Raw genomic sequence first — 18,462 nt, 5'->3', positions numbered from 1 at the left:
GCTCTGGGTGTCCCACAGATGGGTGACAATGCTGGCCTCCCCACTCTGTGAGGTCCATGGGTCACTTGGTGGCACAAAGGATGTCAGGTGGCTTTACATCCATGGGCACAGTATTTCCTGAGGGAATGCCCAGATGTGGTGTGTTGTCAGTTCAGGGACAGAGCTGTGCTCCTCCATCAGCAGTGCTGCTCCCAGAGCCCAGCAGCCTTCTGAGATCTCCTGGGTTAGGTAGATGGCCCAGTGGGAATGGTGGGAAAGTGCTGCTGTGTTCCCTGAAACACAGGGAATGTTTCAGTCCAAGCCTGTGATGAAAAGGCTGTGGTTAATTTTTTTAAGGCTTGCAAGTCAATCTTGCAAGTTTACAATGTGAGGCCAAAGCTAATGCAAGAGGCTGTGATTACAGTCTGGCCTAAAATGCTGTAGGATGCTTTTGAGACCCATAATTTACAGCATAATTAGCATCTTCCAAAGCAACAGATGTTGCAGCATCTGAAGGAAGGTGCTTGGGAATGGATGGTGTTTTCTCCAAACAGGGTCCAGGCTGCTGCTGAATATTTCCCAAGCTTGGAGGCAGACAAAATAAGCAACTAGAGCTGAGGGTGCTGTGCTGACCAGGGCAAGGGAAGAAGAGGACATGGTAGGTCTGTGTTTTCAGTCAGTACAGTGACAGCTGGAACTACTTCATTTCTCATTTAATGATTACTGAATGCACAGAACCTCTACCAGGTTTGATCCAGAACTGGTGCTCAGAGGCATCATTTGGGGGAGCCCTTTGTAGTTGCTCAGTGGCAGCCATCAAGATGAGCTCTTGGAAGTCAGTAACACTTCAAAAGTGCGATTAAAGGCTCTGATAAATGTGACTAGTTAAAAATTAGGTAATCTTTTTCTCCCTCTCTTCCCCCCCTTAATTGAGGATCTCTCCACTGTCCCCAGAACCCATGCTTGGTCTTGCATTTGCTATTAAGCTTTTATTTTTCTAGCCCACACTCGAATCACAGATTTGCAAGGAGAGGAAACAAGCACATTCAAAAGCAGAAAATAAGAGTAGTTTTGGTTTTCTTTTCTTTCAATGAATCGGATGCCTTATGCAAAGCCCATTGAATTCCATGTGAGTTTTCCCCCTGACTTCAATGGGCTTTGGTTCTGGCTTTTAGCTCCCGTGAAAGGTCCTGAACTATCTGTGCTAGGGTGACAAGGAAGCTTGGAGAGACAATTCCCAGAGCTCTTCTCAGCCCCTGGCACAGCCAGGTTGCTAAGGAGACTTGGCCTGGCCAGGGTCCTGGAGCTCCCCCCTTCCGGGGTTATTGTCTGCTCTCCCTGCCAAGGCTCTCTGGTGGCAGCAGTGCCACTCTCTCAGCCACAATCCCTCTCCACTGGCCTCTGGCAGCAGCAGCTCCTGCCCTACATCTCCCTCCTCCCTTCCTGGGGCTGTGCCTTCTGCTCTCCTTTGGCTGTGAGAGTTGGGGTTTGGCCCCTGTCGCCCACCCCACACCCCAGCATCTTCACCTCCTACAGATGCATCACTTTCCTCTTTCTCTCCTCTCTCTTTTCCCCTGGCCAGCAAAAAAAAAATTGGAGATGAAGCCAAGGATGGGGAAGAGATGTGGAATTTTGTAGGAATCCTCTGTTCAGGGTCTCTAATTCCTTAAAGAGCCAGTTCTCAGGATTCCTTGTGAAGCATCTAGGCTCCAATAGTCATTTCTAGTAGCAGGACAGGCTCCCACCATCTCTAGGGGTCCTGCAGTGCTTGGAACTTCCTGGAACCTCCTTCCATTGTGCCAATTTTTTTTAGAACTTGGAATTTTCCAGCTTTCCTGGATTCTTTGTAGTTTTATCTCTTGGAGGGAGGTATTTTTAAGTTTTAACATTAACAGGCTAAATGACAGTTTCCTCTAAGCCTTTTGGGCAAGGTCTCTTTGTCAGGCATCCCTTCAGATAGCGACTCTGTTTGTCTGCAGATAAGTGAGCAGAAGTGCTTAAGCCCTGGGTACTTTCAGGGTGGTGTAAAATTTCTGTGCTTGTGGCCTTGAGTCTGATATTCCTCATGAGAGCAAACATTTTGACTGTCTTTGGTTGATAACTGATTCCTCAGATGGGGGTGATGTTGGTTTTGTACCTAAACTACAAGCTGGTGTCTTGTCTCTTATGGTGGAATCCAGCATGAAGCATGCTGGGGGTGATTCTCTGTATTAATAGCATATGTTTTTGACTTGATTTTATAACAAATTGTGACAGCAGTGAGATTGTAACACTGAAATTTCAGTGTTCAGGCAGCAAAGATGTATTTCTCAAGGTGGTTTTTCAATATTAATGAACAAGAGGAATAGTGAAATCAGGCTCCAGAGCTATGAGATTTGCTGCCAGCTTGTTTTGTATGAAAATATTGTTTAACTAACTAGAGATATATAAGGTCACTATGTTTTAGTGATCATCCTGATTATAATTATTAGGTAATGATAATATCTCTTTCACCAGCCTTTAAGGTGTTTTTAAAGGCAACTTTGACTCTTTTGCTGGTGTTCAGTAAAAAGGAACACACTGTTTCCATCTAATACTAGTGCAGCTAGTTGTTTGAGTGATGATATCTGCTTACAAATGTACAGCTTGTATTTTAAATGCTGAATAGTGATGTGAGATTTATGAATATGGCTTTGACAGTACCTGTGCTTAACAGAGTCCCTAGATGTGTGTGGTTTTGCAGAGAAGTAGGATAACTTCAGGATGTTTTTGGATAACGTCCTGAAATGAGTATTTCCAAGAAAAGGTGCTGTACAAAATTAAGCTTGGCAATTGGTAATTAGTGGAAGTTTCTTCATAGTTATTTTCCCCGGTCTTGAGTGTATTTTGGGTGCTCTTTGGACCCCTGGTTTGCCAGGAAGCCCTGCTGGATTTGCATGGCTTTGTTCTCCTGCTGTTTGCCTGTGTGGGCATAGGACTTACTCCCGTCTGCTGAAGTGGAGGAGTTGGTGAACACTGATCCATGAGTGGGAGGGCAACCAAAGTTTGTTTCTAACACTTTTACCTTTAGAGAAGAAATTTCACAAAGGGCCATGCACATGTACCCATCTCTATGCATGCACTTCAATTTTTTGAAATTAAATTGGGGACTAAGAGTGTGAGAATTCTGCTTTTATTCCTTTGCTTTGCCTCTTCTTTTTTGATGGAGGAAATGCTTGACAGTCATCAATAAAAGATTAAATCATTGATGGCTGTTGGGATAAACTAAACACATCTTGTGTGTGGATGCTGGCATAGTAGGAACTTTTCCAAGATGTTTCAGGCCTCGTTCTCTGGTTTGTTAAAGGGCAGAGAATAAGGTCACAAAGGAAATCAAACCCTGATGTGGAGAAATGAAACATGAGGCCTACTGACTTCTAAAAAACATTTTAAATAACATTCTCTAAGGTTTCATTTTATACTGAAGGCAGCTGTAATAAGTTTTGGAAGATGGTGTAAGGTTTCTATTAAAGAGAGATTTTTTTGCTTGCTGTTTTTGTACCCAAATGAAGGAATGAGGGAGATGGAATTAGAGCTTATTTAGTATAAGGTGAGACACTAAAAGTTCTCTCCAGAACTGTAAAATCATAATTTATGTTTTCTACTGCAATTTACAAATTAAAAAATATGAAACTGTTCCTAGATCTTCGAAAATGACACACATAGCCATGGAATAATTTAGTAACTGCAATGCAAATGCACTTTTGCCACAAGTAAAATAAGACTGCTGCTTTGTAGTGTGCTGCCAGCATAGGCTCAGTGAATAAATTCCCAGTAGATGTTTGCTGCATGCCAAATATATTGGACTGTATAAAAGATCCCATTGTTCAATGGCATCATTATTTGCTATTATACTCACAATGTTTGCTTGTGAAACAATTTATTGGAGACAAGTATGTTTTAAGAAGGAACGCTTGGTTTGAAATTCAGTTGATTTGGCTCATAATGTCAGAGCTTTTACAGTATATAGCCTCTAAAAATAAATGTTTAGGTCTGCTATTTTTTACTTATCTTTGAAAGAATTCCTGGAGCAGGGGAGAACAGGGAGCTGAGGGTGGGGATGGCCAGTGAGCATTTCACTTCTCATTTATAGAATTGTTTAGGTCGGAAAAGCCCTCTAAAATCATTGAGTCCAGCCATTAACTCAGCACAGCCAAGGCCACCACTAAACCACGTCTCCAGGTGTCACATCCACACACATGACTTTTAGATGCCCTCCCTGGGCAGCCTGTTCCAAAGCTGGCCAACCCTTTTGGCGAGGGAATTTTCCCTGATATCCAATCTAAACCTCCCCTGGCACAACCTGAGGCCATTTCCTCTCATCCTTGGCACCTGTGAGAGGAGCCTGACTCCCACCTGGCTAAAGCCTCCTGTCAGGGAGCTGTAGAGAACAAGAAGGTCCCTCCTGAACCTCCTTTCTTTCCTCCAGGCTAAACAACCCCAATTCCCAGGCTGCTCCCCATGAGAGGCTGACTGAAAATGTGTGAGAAGTGCTTATGCATGGGCGTAGATTAGAAGCTGAATTGGCTCCCATTAAATACAGTCCAGTTTTCCAGAGAACTCTGTATTTCCCTGTGTCTTGGTGAGAATAAGAATGAAGCAGTGTTTCTGCTGCTGTGTCTGGGTGAAGCAGAGAGCAGGGGTGGCAGTGATTAGAGTATTTTAGGAAGTTGAGCTCCCTGGTTTGTGCATCCTGCACGCTGAGGCTTCAGCTGCTACTTTTGAGAAATTCCCTTTGGTATATTTTAACATGTTTTTAAAATTAATCAATAATATTTCTTCTTAATGTGCGGAGATCTAGTCAAATCAAGATGTTTCTGAACTCGGAGGTAACTGTATTATGGTAGCTTAAAAAAAAAAAACCCAAAAGGAGATATTTTACCTAATTAGGGCTGAGTTAAACCATGGAAAATGAGTAAAGTGTTTAAGCAGGGTTCCCCCTCTCCCCCCAGATGGCTATTCTTTAAATTACAAGTGTAGCACCCAAGCCATCTCCTTTGAACCGCAGGTTTTGTTACATGCTTTGGCTGCGGTGTTATTTCGGAGGAGTCAGCCAACAGGCTCACAGGGCTTTTTGGCTGGGGTTCACTTACAGTTTTCTTGGCAGCCCTGCTTATTTACGCATCTTTATTTCTCTCTCTCTCTCTCTTGCTCCTTCTGTGCCGCTGCCCGCTGGAGCAGAGCGCTCCCCGCACCGGCCCATCCTGCAGGCGGGGCTCCCCGCCAACGCCTCCGCCGTGGTGGGCGGCGACGTCGAGTTTGTCTGCAAGGTGTACAGCGATGCCCAGCCCCACATCCAGTGGATAAAACACGTGGAGAAGAACGGCAGTAAATACGGGCCAGATGGGCTGCCTTATCTCCAGGTTTTAAAGGTGAGGCTTCGCAGGTGCTGGCGGTGGTGACGCCTTCTTTAGAGCGTGGCGTTTATTTGGTGTAAATCCAAGGATTTTGAGTTTGGAACCTCTTTTGAAAGTGGAGATATTTATGTTATAAACATTTGATTGTCTGAATGCTAAATGTGCAGCTTGTAGACACTGTTTTGCTCCTTTTTACTTCCATAAAAAGTCCTTTATTATCTGAATGTTTCAGGCATGACTTGTTCAGAAAAAATTGAAAATCCTTCTAAAGAACATCATTGACATTTTGTATGGGTAGAAAGCATTCAAAACATACCTGGGACAATCTACTCCATTTCTTTCATGTTTCTTCAGCCTCTTGATTTCAAAGTAACATGGCAGCTGCTGCCAAAATCTTGCTGGAGGACTGGGCTGTCTGGACGCTGAGCCTGCAGAGATGTCTGATTTGGAGCAGTGTATTGGTACTGTCATTCCTGCCAGTCTGGAGCAAGCCTGACCAGGGAAACAGAAGTTTTCCAAGCTGGATGGCATTGCCAAAACTCTGAGAGGCAGGACAGCCAGCTCTGTACCTGCTTGCCCCATGCAGTACCTGCCTAGGCAGATTCATTTTCCCCCACGCTGCTGTTTCCTAACTCCTCGTGTCACGCTTCACATGTAAGAAAACCAAGCAACAACAACAACCTAAAGGAAAACAAAAACAAACAAAAAACCCAAAAAAATTCCAACCCCAAACCCTTCAATGTTCAGAGGCTGATGTGGAATGTTCTGGTGACGTGTTGGTGGTGGGACCATAGACAGATTGGTGTCCATTCTGGGCAGCAGTGACGTTGTTCTCCTGTGTTATTGGTCTGTTCTAGCACTCGGGGATAAATAGTTCCAATGCTGAAGTGCTGACACTGTACAATGTGACAGAGGCGGACGCTGGAGAATATATTTGTAAGGTCTCCAATTATATAGGGGAGGCCAACCAGTCTGCCTGGCTCTCTGTTCTGCCAAGTGTACAAGGTAACAATGTTTTTTAAAGCAAGCTGGAAAAAAGTGGTGCTTTGGGAGACTGCAGGCAGCTTGTAGGATACTCTCTGGCCTTGGTGGTATTTGTGTAATCCTCCTTTGGTGATGCAGCTGGTGTTACACCAGCAGCCATGGAAAAATTCCCACAATGTTCTCTGTGAACCAGAAGCACTGCTTTGGTTTCTGATGCTGATCTCTATTCTCTCTCTGGTGTCTTTTTGTGTGTGTGTGTGTCCAGTTTTGCTGTTGATTCTGCGTCCTCTGCAGTTGACACAGAGGGTACTCACTGAATAATGTAATTACAACCTCATAGTATATATTTATATATACACATAGGTGTGTATATACATGACCTGCTCACATAAATACCCACTGGAGTATAAGTCAGGTCAGTTTAGTCACTCAAAACTTCCCACCTCACCTGTGACTGTGCAGGTGGGAGGCTTTTCCCAGGTCTTACCCATTACTAACTGCGTTTTATTCAGCAGTAACAGTAAAGGCAACTGTGTGACTACAACCCACAACTAAATTTACCTCAAAATGGTTCAATATAAAGGTATTTATTCCCTGATTGTGTACTTCAAATTAACATTTTTGAATGGAACAGAGATCAAAAGTAGCAAACATTAATTTCTCTAAACCTCCATCACTGAGACCTTGATGCTGATGCCCCGATGTGCCCATCTTGGGGCAGCTGGGAAGTTCCAGGCCTAAGATTTACTACATTTGTATAAATTTGGATAATCACTGATACTTGGATTGGTGCACAATGTCAAGACAAGTCTGGAAGATGACCAGTAAAAACCACAAAACTTGCAGAGTACTTTTTCCCCTCAATCTTTAAGATGTAGAAAGATATATTTGATTTCCATCTCCTGGTTTTCAAGCCTTTGAAGTCTTTTCTCTCACATCTATGAGAGCCACAACTGAACAAGATCTCTGATTTTTCAGCAAGAATTGAGATACTTTCCACCGTGCTTCTAAGCAAACCACCAAATATTTCCAGATTTGAGATTTAAATGAGGTTTGGCAACTCTTCACAATGTACAGTAGTAGTCACTACTCAAAAGTGGAGTACAGTGGGTGATGCAAGGATCATACACAGTATATGACAGCTACTAAGTTGTCTTTTGGAGCAGAATTCACCCCTTTTCTTTATCATTTTAGAGTATGCTTTTATGGTAAATTCTTTCCTCTGGAACAGGTATCTACACGTGAAGGATCCCACATTCTGTCCTACTCCATTTTCTCTTTGTTTTTCTTTCAACTTTCTCTTGTTATAAAAAAAGAAGAAGAGAGAGAAAAAAATAAAAATCTTTGTGGGTGAATTTTTCCATGTCTTTTGATTGCATGCATGTTTAGGTGGTGAGTTTAGGTCTGGTGAAGGGTGTTTACTTTCTGAGGTGAGCTGGGACCTGTTGGTAAACGCCTTTTGGATGAGGGATTGTGGATGGGGAAGGAGCTTTGCATCTCTCCACCTCTGCCTTTACCAAGTGCAAAGCCCTGTGGCTCCATCTCCCTATCCACAAAAATTCTCTCAGTGTCTAGCTTTTTCTCTTGCTTCCCTCTTGTTTTTTTTTAGGCTGCCGGTGTTAACACCACGGACAAAGAAATTGAGGTTCTCTATATACGGAATGTAACTTTTGAGGATGCTGGGGAGTATACATGCTTGGCGGGTAATTCTATTGGGATATCCTTTCACACTGCATGGTTGACAGTTCTGCCAGGTATACACTGCTCTCTTTCCGTGGTTTTTCCTCTTTTTTTTCCCCCCCTCCCCTTGTTGATTGCTGCAGAATTAGCACAGCTTCTGTCTCAAAAAAAAAAATAAAAGTACTTTTACAATGATTTTGGTTTTTCAAGTGCAGTTGTCTCAATCCAGTGAGTTGTTCTGACACATATTTGCCAAAAAACAAATAGCAACAACAGCAAAAAAAGGGAGTGGAGTGTGTGGCTATTGCACTTAATTGAAATGTTTTTGCATCGTCAGAAATGCTGAGTATCTGCATTTCCTTAGCACTTCAATGGGACAACTGAAAATCAGCCTGTAAATCATTGTAAAAGAGAGGATGAAATTCAGTTTGTTACGAAGTTTGGAACTAATTTGGCTGTAGTTACGTAATGGCTCATTGAAATACCTGAGCTATTCAGTGTACTTCAGTTCACTTCTACCTATCATGCAAATTTCTGATGGAAATTCCAATTGCAATGCCAGAGGATCATGTACAGAAGCAGTGCCTTCCATATCTTGGGAATCGGCTCCGTGCATCTTTAAACATTGCATGCTCTAAGGAAACAAGTAGTCATTTGCTTTTACTGCAAAGCATGTCTTGCTGTTCTGGGGTTGATGATGTTTCTGTCCTTAAAAGAAACAAACATCAATGTGCTTTATTGCCTGAAAATTGTTATCAGCTGTGAGAAGATGTAACCGTAGCTGGTTTTGACATTAGTCAAATTGTCTCATTTATAACTGTTGGCAGCCGCCTCGGGAGTTCCTTTGGAAAAAAAAAACATGAACCACCTGAGGTTTGCTGGGTCATCTTGTGCTTAACATTTATTAATTGTTAATCCTAAGTAAGAGGTACAAAACCTGCATGTGCATATTGCTGAGGTTCACAGTGTGGGAGTTAAACGTTCCCACTGTCTGCAGATAATTTCTTACCTTTTATTGAATTTTATTGAACGAGGCAGCTTTATTCCATCTCACTGGGAGCTGAGCCTGTGAGGTGTCACTTATGTAGAGCTTGCTTCTGCTGGCAGTGTTTGCATTTTGCAAGTGCTTGAACAGCATTTTTTATTTGTTTATTTTTTTAACCAATTTTTTTGAACAATGTAGTTTTATAAGCCTGGAAAAGCACAAGAAAATTTCAGCTTGAAACGTGCATTGCTTGCGGAGTGACCGCTGATGGCTGTGGAATGCTGTTTATCCGGGGTTGAATCCCAGATAAGGAATTAGGGACACTGTTTGCACGTATAACTGTCTTGGAGATAGCTTCAAAATGGTTTCAATCACAGTAACAGCTCTGTAGAACCACTCCCTCCAAAATCTAATCTCACAGGCCAGTAACCACTGATGAGGTTACTTGAAAGACCACAGTCCTCACAGAAGAGGCCTTGTTAATTAACGTGTTGCTAGCAATTAGTTTTTCACTTCAATTATGCTTTTTAATCCAGCTCTGGGCTCCTCAAAGGACCTCAGGGGTGCTGGGCACCCAGCATGAGGCACAGCTGGTTAAAGCAGCTGGACAGCCAAGTCTGTGAACCCCTTCTGAAACCCCTAATCTGAGTTTATAGACATGATTGGGGAACTGATTCATCCTCCCTTCCCTCTATGTTTTGAGATCCTACTGAAAATTTTGAATAAACAGGTAGACTCAAGCCCAAACATTTATTTTTGACACTTTTCATCAGGCTAGTGAATTTACAGTTTTATCTCTAGATGTGAGCTTGAATTCACAAGAATTGCAGCACTTTTAAAGTTTGACTCAAGTAACAAAATGAACCTGAGTCTAGTTTGAGCAGTTTTGTCTTCCCTCTAAAAGGATCATGCAATATTTCAATGTATATGTATGTACCTACCTAGGCAGACACGTGTATATGTTTGTTTATGTATACATAGATGCACAAGCTGACACTCAGTGCAAACTGAGAAATCAAAGCAGAGTAATGTGGAGAAAAGAATTACTCTCAGATTGCAAGATGGCCTAAACATTCAGCATTCTGAAAACCACCCAAAAATTGGTCCTATTTTACCATTACTTGCTCCAAGTGCTGTGAACCGCTGCCCATTCCGTCTGCTAACCCTCTGGCATGATTATTCCCTCCTCCAACCTTCCCACCCAGCTCCTGAGAAAGAAAAGGAATACCCAACCTCTCCAGACTACGTGGAAATAGCAATTTACTGCATAGGGGTGTTCCTGATAGCCTGCATGGTGCTGATAGTGATCCTGTGCCGCATGAAGAACACCACCAAGAAGCCGGATTTCAGCAGCCAGCCCGCTGTCCACAAGCTGACCAAGCGCATCCCCCTGCGCAGACAGGTAACAGAAAGTAGATAAAGAGTTTCAAAAAACCTTTATTTCACCTCAATGAATAAGCCAGCACATCCTTCTGCTGAGAGCTATGGAAAGGGGAATGAATAAGGGAATTAATGAATTATGTCAGGTAGGGGTGGGGTGGACAGAAATCTTAGCTCAGTATCTCAGGGCAGGGATGTTAGGGAGGACAAACATAAAATATAAAACCTGAAAAAATATAAAATATAAAAATAAAATATAAATAATATAAAATATAAAACCTGAAAAAATATAAAATATAAAACCTGTCTGTAGATGGGGGGGAAAAAATAATCTTTCAAGTATTTTGGGGCCTGATCCCATGGAGTCAATGGAAAAAATGTTACTGCCTTAATGGGCTTTGGAACAGAATCCCATTTAATTGTATATTTATGATGTTTCTAAGGTGATTATTATTATTGTAGTAACTAGGTACCAGATACAGAGAGGAATTTTTCAGGAAGACTTTTGAAGACCGAGGGGAGGGAATTTCATAGCCAGGCATCCAGAAAACACCCCAAAATAGAAAAAAGACTGTAAAAAATTAAAAGTAGGGGAGATACTATATCAGATCTTGGACAGTTTGATTAAGATAATGATGCTTTTGAGCAAGAAACGAAAGCAAGTGCCAGATTTAAAATGCAGACAACAGCATCACATGAAATATATTTTACAGTTGTTTGTGGCTGGCAATGAGCATTTCTGGAGAAAGCAATGCCACAAGCAGCAAACCAGCTGAACAAGTGGCTTTATCACAGACCACCACTTGCCAAAACAGCCTCCATTCCCACATGCTGTCCTCTCCTGAAGGATTTGTGGTGTTTTTAGAAGCTGGAGTTTAATAGGTTTTGATTTTCTTGCAATAGGTCTTGAGGGCAGACCTCCATCACCCCCCAGGTTTCAGCCCTGCAGGATGGGGGAATGTTGGAATCTCAGGCTTTGGCTCACCTCAGCAGCCAAAAAAACAGTCATGGGGGGTTGGATCCAGGCTCTGGCCAGGGAATTGGGATGTGAGGGTTCACTTTGTGTCCATCCACACCATGAGTAAGTGGTGCAGGATTTCTGCAGATTTGTTTTTACAGCCTGTCCAGAATATTGTCACTGTCAGAGTAATGAATGTACCTTAAAAAGGGTTCTTCAGCCTGGGTAAGTGTTTGAAATGAGATGTACGGCCCCACAGACTGGGAGATTCTGAGCAGCTTTACATTTTTCTGCACCCTTGCTTCATGGTTTCTGAGTTTCCTTGGTTAAAATTACCAGGGAGTGGAATGCTGTAGCTGCCTTCCTCTGAGTTCAGTATTTTACAGAATCTTGAGGTGGGGCACCTGAGCTTTTTTCAATCTAAAAAACATTTGGTTTGTCTTAAGAACAAAAAATGTTAATTCTTATTTTTTCTGACTTTCTAACTTTCTTTGTAACTTAAGGTGTGGTCTTGGTTTTTGTTGGGTTTTTTGTTTTGGCTTATTTTTTATTTTTATTTATTTTATGATTTTACTCATTTGCTCAAGTATCACTGGGACAAAGAGGGACTTTTCACTTTGAGGGTGTCAGAAAGAGGGAGGAGAAGCCCTGGGCTTAATTCACACATCTCTCTAGCTAGAAATCTGTGTAGCTTTCTGGACAAACAAGGCCTTTCAGATGTTGTATTCTTAGCCAGAGAGAGAGAGAGATACATATCAACTGCTTAGATAGGAGACATTTATTAGATTTCTGCCTGAATATAAATGCCTAATGACTCAGAGATAAATTGATGATATAAAAAATACCTAAGGTTTGGTGTGAGCTCAGTTGTGTCAGCTGGAAATGGTTCCTTGGGGAGAAGTGTTATTTCATTGCGTGTGACAGCAGTGCCAACCACTGCCCTCAGTTTAGCTATTTATCCTTAAATGATGCAATATGGACCTTCTCCAAAGCTATTGTTTTCACAGAGGGAAGAAACTGTCTTACAACATGTTTGTCACGTTGGGTTTTATCAATTTATTTCAGTATTTTTACATTTTTTTTTTAGCCAAAATGGCATTTTGCTTTTAAAACTGGGAATACTTACTTTTGAAAAAGATTTATATTTGAAAGTGCACATGCTATTTCAACCCCTAAGCAGAAATCCCACTCCTCCCAATTGTTCCTGGTACTGTTTTGTTAGCAGCAGTTGCTCATGGATGGTCTCTCTGCTTTTGTATCTGCATGGAAGAAAATATAACTACTGTAAGCATTGCCTGAAATCTGTATTTCTGGTTTGATGATTTCAATGGTCAGCTTGCAAAGGCAGGATGAGACAAACAGTCCCTGAAGATTTCCTTGTGAATATTAATTTTTCTGTGATCGTCTCCTTGGTGCTGATGCTGCAGCAGCTCTTTAGTTTCTGCATCTTTTAAAGCTGGTTTTGGATTTCAGTGCTGTTGTCAGAAGTGAAGAATTGAAAAATAAGCCAGATGTTTTTTTAAAAGGGTGTGTGTTTCTGGATCATTCAACCCAACCAATTGTGCCACCAAACTCGCTTTGTTTCAGTTTATTTGTGTTTCAGAGGGTTGTATTTAAACTTAGTGGGGTTTTGTCACTAAACCTTTATTTTCTGTGGGTCACAGAAGGTTCTCCCTTCGTGCTGTGTGTGGGAGGGACGAGGTGGGAGGATGGGAGGGAGATGCTTGTGGCAGGTAGGCTGTGAGAATAGGGCAGGGATCCAGAGCTGGGTGATGGGATTTGCTGGAATTCCAGAGAAATGAGGCCACAGATTGGGAAATTCTTGATATTGTTTTCAAAGCTCCTCTGCTGCTGGGTCAGGGTCCCCCAGGATCTGGGCTGGAAAATAATCCTGGTTCACAGAGAGACATTTGCACAGCTCTGATGCCATCTTGTCTAAGCAGGAGAAGAGTCTTGCTGAGTAACATATGGTTTGGTTTGGATCCTCCTGCACTGTTTAGCCTGAGCTACCACAGGATTTTATCATTCCCCCCATGCAGGCATTTTTCTCCTGCCAAAATGCAGCTCTTTTCACACTTGTAGGAAGGGTCAGGATGAAGTCAGGAATTACTGGTTTCCATCCCCTACAATCCTCATCCTCACCAGGGTCTGGTACTCAGTTTTTAAGGTTTTTCCAGGGAAATCCAGCAGGCAGCTCCTCTTTTCATCAAAGCAGCTCAAGTGTTACTCATGGTCTGCGTGGAGCTGCCAGCCTGGGAGGGAGGGGATGAGGAATTTGTGGGGTTGAGCCTCACAAGCTGATTTGCAGGACAGGCTTTAAGTGACAGGACCAAAAGAATAAAGAGGAGCCTTCAGGAGGATGTACCTCTGTTTGGTAGAACCTTTGTTTTAACAGATAAATTATAATTGAAGCAGACAAAAAGACAGTCCCATCTCTTGTGACTTGCTCAAAGTCAAGTACAAATGTTTGTCATCACTGAAGGTTTTTGTTAGTTCTGTCACAGGCAATCTGTCAAATTTGGACCCCCTCAACATCCACATGTCTTAAATAGGAAGCAATTATTTTTTTTATGCTTAGTATTTAAAGTACACTCCCATTAATTTATGTCTATTGTTGTTGTTGTAGAGTCATGAAGATATAATGGGTGTATTTGTGATGAACAAAAACTGATTGGGTTAAAGCAGAGTAGTTCAAAATGGCAGCTCAATAATTCAAAATGATGATGTGTGATCAGGAAAAAGGAAAGTAATGCAGTATTTCATGTAATATTAAGCAGCAAAATGATCATTTTTTAGAGGAATAGACTATGAAGTACAAGGATCAATATACAACTCTCAGTAAGATACTGTTGAGTGGAATTTACCTTAAGTATTTATTTTATTTTTTTTTTCTTTCTGCTTGGATTTTTCTATATGGAAACCACTGTCTTGTCTCGTGGTACTTTTTGGATATTATTTTTTGTGTATAAGTGTTTCCAAATGAGGGGTGGTGCATGTGTTTTAAATGTCAGTGCTAAACATTGGGATTACTCAGTTTTGTGCAGTGCATTTAACCTTGTGTTTTCCTGCATCAGGTCACTCAGATGGGCTGTTTCCACCAGCAGCTAACAGCCTTATTTACTAATTATAATATACAAATATGCATATGATTTCAAATTAACTTTTACAGCAGGGCCTTCAAAAAGGCTGACAGTTATAGGAAATCACTGCATGCCTGCTAAAACGTCCCAGCATGAGTGCCAGAACTGACAGATCTAGGCTCCAGGACATGGTATGAATTATCAGTGGAGGAAAACACCCTTCATAATCAATTACAGACAATTACACACTGCTCTGCAGCTGATTTTGCCACATGGCATTTAAAGATTCCAGCAAAGATTTGTTTGTTTTAAATGCTCTGCTGCTTAGAAATGCTTGTAAGGCATTAACTGAGAGCTGATTAAACCCAGTGTGTTGGGCAGAGGAAGAAGATGTAGTTAAAATGAGGATATAATCATGCATTGATGAGTGAGGTTTGGGTGCAGTGGGCTTTTCTCCTTCTCAAGTGCAGATATGGAGCTAAAGGTCTGGCTGAGCCTGGTGCTGCTCTCACTTCTGGGAAGCTAAAAGCACAAAAGGAAGCACACAAGGAATATTTTCTGGTGGAGCTCTGCCTTCTTGTTGAGGTCAGCACGTACCATAATGGTTCTTTCAGTGCTCTGCTCAACTCAAGCTGACTTTCACTTTTCTTTCTTTAATTAAGCACTCAAAATACCTCCCTAGTGCAGTGTCATCACATGAACAGGGTGTCAGCACACTGAGTGTGCCCCCACCGTGTTTAATTCACCTGTATCAGGTTAACCTGCACAGTGAGGGGTTGGAGAGCAGAGCTGAACATGGTAAACTGGAAAAAATAATAAAAAAAAAGCATATAGAAAGCTGCCACTTAAATGTAGATTAAAGCTGACCGTGTCTGATGACCTTAGAATAGGTAGGATTTTCCTCAGTCTTTTATAGTGTGCTCTAAGGCAGTGAAAAAAAGATGCTTGAGGGAGGAGAGATCAAAGGTTAATTCTTTCTTATTGCAGGAAAGGTGAGAGGCCATTTTGAAACAGAAAATCTCCCCCAGCCACAGACCAGGCTGGGTTGGCTTCATCTTTTCTGGAGCAGATTTTTATGGCCCTTGAGCTCCTGTAATTCCTTGTACTGCTCCAGTTAATCAATCAGGAGAATATTCCCTGGGAGTACAGTCCATTTGTCTTCTCCCAGACACGGAGTAGTTCCTCTGGATTTCTCATCATTCCTATCCATGTTAATGCACTTTGGTTACCTCCAGTATCTCTGGCCCATCACACAGGTCTGCTGTGAGGTAAACACGTGGAGCTGTGTTAAAAGGAAAGCTGGCAGAGCCTTTAATCTGCTTTTTTCTATCCATTATTGCTATTTAAGCTCTGTGTTTAAAATGCATCACCAGAGTATTTCAGTTTATTCTGAGTTTATATTTATAGGCTTTAACCAGGCTAGGGCTGCTGAATGGTGAGTGTAAAAACTAGTGAAAAAATGAAACTCTGGAAGAGATCCAGACAGTGTCCAGTACAATTGTTGTGTGCATGAAAAAATAAAACAAAAACAAAAAACAAGATCCCAGAACCTAGAATTCTGGACCATTTCTGATACCTAAGGTATCTAAATTTTGTAACTTCACTTCTCTGCCTTTCTGTCCCTTGAAAACAATGGCTGTAATGACAAAGGCCATCATAGAAGTAAAGGGAATGTTAATTAATAAAGAATATAAGAATCAAGACTTGAATAAAGATCTTGGTAGAATGGCTGGAAAATAGTAAGTGGATTTTGGAAATGTGGAGGAAGTGGTCATAGGGTATTGATAAATTTGTGGTGTGAGATGAAAAAATTGAAGCCAGAAATAACAGAAAAGTGGAATTCAGAAAAGTAGGGCCGGGGGTAGAGGAGCTGCCACACTGGAGATCTGCACATTCCTTGGTGCTGAGCTGGTCCATTCCATGAAACATCATTTTCAAACTAGTGAAATAATGAAAATGAGAAGGAAGAAAAAAAAAGTAGGCAAAAAGCAGATCAGATTCCAGCCCTGTTTCTCCTGCTGTCTGGTCCAGCAGGTGAGCTCCCCTCTGCAGGCTGGGCATGGCAGCATCTCTCTCTCAGGACTCCATTCAGTATTCACTCACTGATTTATTTACAGCTCCATAGTCTGCCTTAATAGAACCTTTCTGTTTGTATCCCGAGTGGTCACTGGATTTATTTTCCTAGAGGAATGTGCCAGGTACTTATATTTGCTGAAAGTAAATATTAACATTCATGATGGTGGGATGAATGGTGGAAGCAGTCAACCTTGTGTTTGTGCAGTTTCACTCTCCCTTTCCACAGACACCACATCTTGCGTGCAGGGGCTGTTCCTGATATCAGGAAAGGTCTGTCAGCTGCAAATCTGGTCACCAAGATTAATTTTTTGATATCTATCCTTAACATTTTCTTCCTTACAAAACCTCTTTTCACCCTTAACCACCTCTGATTTTAGAAAGATGCCTTATTAAATCTGAGACCCGTGGAAAAAAATTGTAACCTGGTGACATTTTACATAAGCAAACCAGGTGGCAAAGTTGGTCCTCATCCAGGTGATGAGGGTGTGGGTACTCTGGTGCTCCAGGCTTCCAGCTGGGTCCAAGAGAAGCACCTCCTGCTGCCTGGTGTGAGGATGGGTGCCAGTGATGGATTTGTGGCAACCTTGATCCCAGCCTGGCTGCTGGATCTGGGCTTGGCCAAGACGTGATGGTGGCACGAGGAGAGAAGGAGGATTCTCATTCAGGAGGGGATGGCTGGCAATACAAGCATTTTGTGTTAGTATTCACTTGAAACTGAGGTCAGCAGATGTCAGGCTGCTGCTTGCAGGCTTGAGGAAAGCCCTACAGAAGATTCACACCAAAACAAATTTTGTTACATGGATGGAGCAGCTGCCTCCTTTTTCAAAGCATTTATCAATAAATACCTTTGGTGCTCTAAGGAAGATATCGGGGCTGATGAGAAATCACACTCCAAAGTTTCAAAACTGAGTTATATTTAGTCCCTCTTCCCCACATTTCCTGTGGAGTCTTCAGCTAAGAATGTAGTTAATTGAAAACTGAAGTGTTGTTGTGATAGCTTTTTGATGCTTTCAGTATTGAGTACTTGGAAAATAGAAAGTAATGGAATCATATAGGTTGAAAAAGACCTTTAAGCTCATTGAGTCCAAATGTAAGCCCTGCCAAGACCACCACTAAACCATGTCCCACCTCCCACATCACATATTTTAAATCCCTCCGAGGCTGGTGACTCCTCCACTGCCCTGGGCAGTCCATCCATTGAAAGAGCTGTTCTTGATATCCAGTCCAAGCCTCCCCTGGGGGCCATTTACTCTTGTGCTTTGCTTTTCCTTGGGAGAAGGGATGGAGTCCCACTTGGGTGTGCTGATTTGGGAAAAGATGTAGGGACATGGACAACTAGGAGTGGAAGAAGAGAACTTATTGATCACCTCTGTTCGTGGTACAAGGTGCCTGCTTGGATATCTGAGGGTAGTGATGTAAATACTGCCTGTTTATTACAAAAAAAATCTTAATATGATGAACAAAAACACCTTCTGAGGGAATAAATTAAAAAGTTAGGTGGTTTTTGATTTAAGGGACAGACTGACAGCCTTGGCAGCCATTAGAGTCAGCATTGTGCTTAAGGGGGAGGCTAAATGTGAGAACAGAGCACTAGAATCAAGACTGTAGATTCAGCCACTTCCTAACACCATGATTCTGAGCTGGCTTGGTATCAGGTGCTGGTGGTTTTCAGATTTTGGGCCAAGATTACATCTCCATCTTTTTTTTTCCCCTTGTTGCATCTTGCATCGCAACCACAGGTGTCGGCCGACTCGAGCTCCTCCATGAATTCCAACACGCCCCTGGTGAGGATCACCACCCGCCTCTCCTCCACTGCTGATGCCCCCATGCTGGCAGGAGTCTCGGAGTATGAACTGCCAGAAGACCCAAAGTGGGAGTTCCCAAGAGATAAGTACGTGGCTCGCTTCCTCTGACACCACTTCTGCCTGTCTGAGTAACCTTGAACAGCAAGGGAGGGGGAAGCAT

General features: G+C 42.2%; 1 protein-coding gene across 9 annotated transcripts in view; it reads left to right on the top strand.

Moving 5' to 3' along the window:
* The window catches only part of FGFR2 (fibroblast growth factor receptor 2), a 79,230-nt gene that overhangs the window by 43,946 nt on the left and 16,822 nt on the right, over nt 1-18,462 (top strand). For 3 of the 9 annotated variants that reach the window (XM_015633341.3, XM_015633346.3, XM_015633348.3), the window contains 4 exons: nt 5,179-5,369; nt 6,212-6,359; nt 10,209-10,411; nt 18,237-18,388. In XM_015633341.3, coding sequence (XP_015488827.1) covers nt 5,179-5,369; nt 6,212-6,359; nt 10,209-10,411; nt 18,237-18,388 — 694 coding nt within the window. Of the gene's footprint in view, nt 1-5,178; nt 5,370-6,211; nt 6,360-7,947; nt 8,093-10,208; nt 10,412-18,236; nt 18,389-18,462 lie in introns of all 9 variants that reach the window. The other 6 variants (XM_015633342.3, XM_015633347.3, XM_015633349.3 and 3 more) reach the window with 3 other exon arrangements.

Source organism: Parus major, chromosome 6 (assembly GCF_001522545.3).
Source record: "Parus major isolate Abel chromosome 6, Parus_major1.1, whole genome shotgun sequence".
In the NCBI taxonomy this organism is placed as follows: domain Eukaryota; kingdom Metazoa; phylum Chordata; class Aves; order Passeriformes; family Paridae; genus Parus; species Parus major.
This window is presented reverse-complemented; position numbering and strand designations above follow the sequence as displayed.